At 30.6% G+C, this 6,027-nt stretch overlaps 1 protein-coding gene across 1 annotated transcript; it reads left to right on the forward strand.

The window, feature by feature from the left end:
• Positions 1 to 44: 44 nt before the first annotated feature.
• Lap1 (leucine rich repeat containing protein 7 lap1) lies at positions 45 to 4,952 on the forward strand. Its single transcript, XM_076404993.1, has 8 exons — positions 45 to 360; positions 416 to 551; positions 608 to 897; positions 984 to 1,404; positions 1,459 to 1,914; positions 1,971 to 2,334; positions 2,744 to 2,849; positions 3,172 to 4,952. The coding sequence occupies exons 1-8, from the start codon at positions 214 to 216 to the stop codon at positions 3,355 to 3,357; spliced, it is 2,106 nt and encodes a 701-aa protein (XP_076261108.1). The 5' UTR covers positions 45 to 213; the 3' UTR covers positions 3,358 to 4,952.
• The last annotated feature ends 1,075 nt before the right edge of the window (positions 4,953 to 6,027 follow it).

Below are 6,027 nucleotides of genomic sequence, written 5' to 3' on the forward strand. Positions count from 1 at the left end.
AAATACCCCCTCTATTTTAATTGTCATTATTTGTATATTTTTGTTAGTACAGTTTTTTAAAGTATGTTGGATTGTAAAACAGAGTTAATACATTTGCTTTATAATTAATTATGGGCAAAAATTTATTGTAAAATGTAGTTTATGGCGTTAACAAAACCAGTTTATATTTTAAAATGATTATTGTTATTAATTATATAAATCAACTGAAATAATATGGGTTGGTTAAGTTGTTGTGAATGTAAATCCAAGGAAGAGAAAATAACAGAATTAGATTTCTCCCGTTGTGGAATATCTGAGGTACCAAATGAAGTTTATGCAAATTCACCCACATTAGAAGTTCTACATCTTGAAGGAAATAAGGTTTTGAATTTTATTTAATAAATTATACTTTAAATAAAGTTTTGTATAATTTTAGTTGAAGGATTTATCACCACAATTGTTTCAGTGCATAGATTTAAGATATTTAAATGTCAGTGATAATGAAATCCGAGCCATACCGCCACTTATTTCCAAGTTATCTAATCTTCAGGTGTTAATTTTCAATAAAAATGGTGAATATAATAAACAAATATGTTAAGTGGCAATTATAGTGGCAGCGTTTATTTAGTTTTAGATGGAGTTCATCCAAACCTAGATAAACTTCATAAATTAACAATTTTAGATTTGAGCATGAATGATTTGGGAAAGGTTCCAGAGGCCGTTATGAGTCTCATAAATTTACAACAATTATGTTTAAATGATACTGGCATTGATTTTGTACCAGCTAACATAGGCAGATTATCAAATTTAAGAATATTAGAATTAAGGGATAACAATTTATGTGAATTACCAAAATCTATTAGAAGATTAACAAATTTACAGCGATTGGATGTAAGCGATAACAATTTATCCAATTTGGTAAGAATACTTAATAATTAATATATAACATGTAAATTATTTCATATAATAACATAATTAAGATTCTTTTATGTGACATATTTTAGACGGAAGTATGTGAATCCCATGCTAGTTTAACAGAACTATGGATTAATGGAAACAACATAACAGAATTATCAGTGTCTATAACATACTTAAAGAAAATTAATGACTTTGATGCATCTTACAATAATTTGGAATCAGTACCAAAAGAGATTGGACATTGGACCAAAATAACCAATTTAATTTTAAGCTTCAATAATATCTCAACATTACCAAAGGCAATAGGAAATTTAAAGAATCTTCAGGTGTTAAAACTGGAGTCAAATTATCTTGAAGAATTACCAAATACCATTTGTAAGTTAGTTAATTTAGAAGAATTGAATTTGCAAAATAATTATTTGTCTAAAGTGCCTAGTAGCATAGGACATTTAAGAAAATTAGCTACATTAATTTTGTCTGATAACAAATTGCAATATTTACCACCAGGTTAGTTCAATTGTATATGAAAATAATACATAAATTTAAAATGTTTTGTTATAGAAATAGGCAGCTGTTACGAACTTTCAATATTAAATGTTCATAATAATTACTTAGAGAAGCTACCTGATGAACTAGGCCATCTGCAACATTTAACTACTCTAGGAGTTATTGGTAATCGTTTATCTTACTTACCACTTACCATATCAAAACTAACAAATCTGAAAGCATTATGGCTCACTCCGAATCAAACACAGCCTCTTATTCATCTTCAAAATGAGCAATTGCCTGATGGACAAGTGGTTTTAACATCTATTGTATTTCCACAAACACCAGTAAATGAACCTTCTATGCCATTACCACACTTTGGCAATCAAAAAAGTCACATCAGTTTCAATACAGAAAGAACAGAAATAGATGTTCCTATAAATACAAATATATCTTTAAATCGTACTCCCACACCACATTATAAGGAACTGAAAAGATTAAGAGAGATATTAAAAAATACTCATGTTCCAGGTAATATAATGTGCAGAATTATTTTCTTTTTGCTATTTAAGACTTTTTAATTGTAGTAAATCAAGTTTTAAATGTGTCTGAAATTAAAGAGGCAAAAGTTACCCACATATCAGGAGATACAAATGCTTCTCAGATAAGTTTGAATGCATCTGAATCTGAATCAGTTGATATGCTGGAGAATTCATGTGATAAATCTGAGCAAGCTACAATTCTGCCTAAACAGCCTCCTCCTTATCATATTGCAGCGGCTTATTCGAAAAATGCTCATTTATTTGCTTGTGGACCTCCCAGTCCCCATGATCAGCCCAAGAGATTTAGCCAGCAGCAACCATCAAATATTCATATGCCTACTCCTAAGATGGCCACTCGACATCAAATCTTAGACAGTAATAATGTTAACGACTTACAACTCATTGAAAGGTAAATTATAATTTATTATAATTCTTAAGCTTTTTGTACCTGGAATTTGTATTTATCTGTATATTGTATAGCTTTAATCATCATATTACAAGCGTATCTGTATTTTTCTTTTTTTTTGTAGTAGATCTGAACTAGTGATTTTTTTAATAAATTAAACATTTAGTTGTATATTATTATGTATAATTTTAAAGTATACTAGATCTGAAGTACTTAAAATGAGTCACACTCTGAAATTACTAGTTATGTCTTAGGATGATTAAAAATAAAAGCGTAGTTTTTTTTTAAATGTTTGAGATCTTTAATAACTTTAATTTTTTGTTGCGATTGCGAATTCGAAAATTACAGATACTTCTATTTAAAAACTGTATGAAATAAATAGTATATAGGCAACATAATTAAACTAATTTAGGAAGAGATCTTGGCCATTTGGGCAGCATACTGTATACAAAGTCATGGAAATCGATGCGCCAGAATTTCACAAACCGGGAGATTTTCAAATTATAGCTAAAAATGATGTAAGTATTTTTATCGTATGGTGACGGTGATAAGCTGATTAAAAATAATTGCTTATTAAAGGCTATCTTCTGCTTTGGAATCGATTAAAAAATATTATAAGTAATTAATAAAATATATATAATGCAAGGCCTACTTTAACATCATTATATTTAACTGTAGTCTAACTAAATAGTCCTATAAATAACCTACAAAACATTTTAACTTGATTAGTGTATTAGTTAACACAATACGTTGCTTTATAAATAATTATTAACATATCTGCATAAACACTGTGTTACTACTTTTGGATAGAAAATATCTGACTGAATAATCATTACTTAGGGTATTTTCATTGAAGAAGTTAACATCCAAGGTGCAATGCATCAAAAACTATTTCCAGATGATAAAATTTTGGCTTTTGACGATACAGATTATACAACTATCGATCCAATAGTCGCTTATCAAGATGCAACACGAAAAATTGGAAGTGTAAAAATGGTTATTATATCAAGAAAAAGCAATTTATAATATTAAAGTATTTACCTTTATAGATGCTTATATATTCTTTATATTGGGGCATATATGGTATACAAACACTGTCGTTCGCATGTGCAAACATGTGCAATTTGGTAACCAATAAATCAAATTAAATCATAAGTATCAATCTACGTTAATTTTACGTCAGCACTTTGACCATTAAAATATATATACGGATGGTAGTGTAGGCATCGGTTTTACCTAAAACTACTGCTTTAAACTTCGTGCTTTCGAATGTTTAAATTCAATTTGTTCAAAGTTACAATATAAGAACTAAGTTACCAGTATCAGAGTTCAATGATAAATTAAGTTGTTTACTATTAAGTTGTTTAAGGGTAGCATAAATATTATATATCGCCTTGCTTTTGTGTTTATTTTAAATGTCGTATAAGCTCTATAAATGTAAATTTATATAAACTACTATTTTGTAAGATACATTTTTAAGTATACTTAACTATTACTTCTGGGGCATAACTGTGAAATATTGCGTTAAATTATTACAATCAGTAGTATATTTACTATTTATTTTAGAACATAAGTTATGTACGATGGGCTTTAATGATGTAATTTTCAATATTTATGCAATTATTATGTAAAATAAAAATGAGCTCTAAATAATAATAACTTAAACCATATCAAAATTGCTACCCTCGTAATAAACAAATTATATATAGTAATTGTTATTAGTTTTAATTGTTTATTAATACCAAGGCTAAAGGAATACGTTAAAATGAAATATAGAGATATTGAAAAATCAAAAATCTCTTTCCGATTAATGCAATAGTATTATTATTTTTATGGCATTCAATGAATTTATGAATATTAGTTTTTTCACTAAATATACTTAATGTGTAATAATCATCCAACGATAGGCTAAACTATTTTTACCAGGTTAAACACCTGCATTTTTAGGTTTGTACCTTTAAAGTTTTATTTTTTGATTGAATTAACTTAGGCTGTGATTGGAATAGTTTATTTCATACATCGTTATAAGGACCCTTGGAGTAATATGATATGGTGCCAACTTTAGTAATAAATTTGATATATTAATGATAAACTTGTAAATCATATTACTTCTTATCATGTGATTATTATATTTTTTGTCATATGTGTAAGAAATAATTAAACTATAACCATTTTTAAAATTTTTGTACTTGGATTCATATACATAAGAATTTTTATATACGATGTATTATGTATAGTTACAATGTTTTTTTTATATAAATATTTGTAGTGGAATATGACCTCAATGTGGCTTGATTTATATATATATATATATATATATATATATATATATATATATATATATATATATATATAGTTATCAAGCCACATTGAGGTCATTCTTTCTACAATCTGTTTATCTCATATATTATATGTATTTCTAATATAGATATTGTTAATATTAGTATGCATATTACTAAACATTTGTGATTATATCAAAGCTTTAATATGGCTTTTATTTATGTGCAAATATAACAGCTATCGTCGTAATAAGATCTTCTGTTAATATTTATTTTAAGGACTGTTCGACTGATACGTACATTTATACTTTCTTAATAAAATGAGATTTCTTTTTATACATATTACTGGGTTTTTTTACTGTACTCACCCCAAGATATTTTAGGCTGCGTACCAGAGATATATTTCTAATTGGAGTTAAACTATGCATAACTGAAGACAAATTATGAGGGTGGTTCAAATATGATGGAGACCAACGCGGTAGATGGCGGGCATGTGTGTTTTGAAGGTCGTGGCTTGAGTATGTGATAGTTGGGTACCTTACGAACTGTATGGCATAGTTTTCGTCAGGGGCGCGTGCTACGACCATGAGTGAGTGAACATCAAGTGCTGACCGCCGTAGCGCAACGTGTCATTCGTTTTTTACTGTGGGAAAGTGTTTAAAAGACGGACACTTTTGTGCGTTTGCGAAATCAGTTCGGTAGTGAGCGTCTGAGTAGGGCTGCCGTATTTAAATGGGCCAAAGCACTCAAGGATGGTCGAGAATCAGCCGCATGATCATCGACCGCAAACCAGCATCACACCAGACAACATTCGCCACGTAGAACAACTCATTTTGGAAGACTTTCGGATGTTCGAGACATTTCGGCTGAACTCGGCATCAGTATTGGTAGCGTAGGGTCTATCATCCACGAACATCTTCAATATCGCAAAATAACGGCGCGATGGGTTCCTAAAGTGTTGAACTTCGAGCAAAAATTTACGCGGTTAAAAGTTTGTCGCCGCTTGCTGACACGATACGAGGCGGAGGGGGGCGTTTTTTTAACGCGAATCTTCACTACAGACGAGACATGGTACACTAAAACACTCCCCAAAGCAAGATGTCGTCGAAAGAGTGAAGGAGGAAGGGGCGCGAGTCAAAGCGAAGACAACCAGGTCCGCGGGTAAGATTCTGTGTAGGATGTTCTGAGACCGGCGGGCCGTGCTGTACGTCGATGTCCTGCGCACCCAACGTACCATTAATGCTGCATACTACTCGAACCTACTAAAAACACACGTGAAACCAGCTTATCGCTCGAAACGGAGGAGTATTCTAGCACGAAGTGCGATTCTTCTTCAGGATAACGCGCGTCTCACGCTTTATACAATATCGGAATTAGGGTGGGAGGTACTGAAACACCTCCCCTACAGTCCGGATTT

Source organism: Rhynchophorus ferrugineus, unplaced genomic scaffold, assembly GCF_030347505.1.
Source record: "Rhynchophorus ferrugineus isolate W39M unplaced genomic scaffold, kcgeb_rfMv2 rfM5, whole genome shotgun sequence".
In the NCBI taxonomy this organism is placed as follows: domain Eukaryota; kingdom Metazoa; phylum Arthropoda; class Insecta; order Coleoptera; family Curculionidae; genus Rhynchophorus; species Rhynchophorus ferrugineus.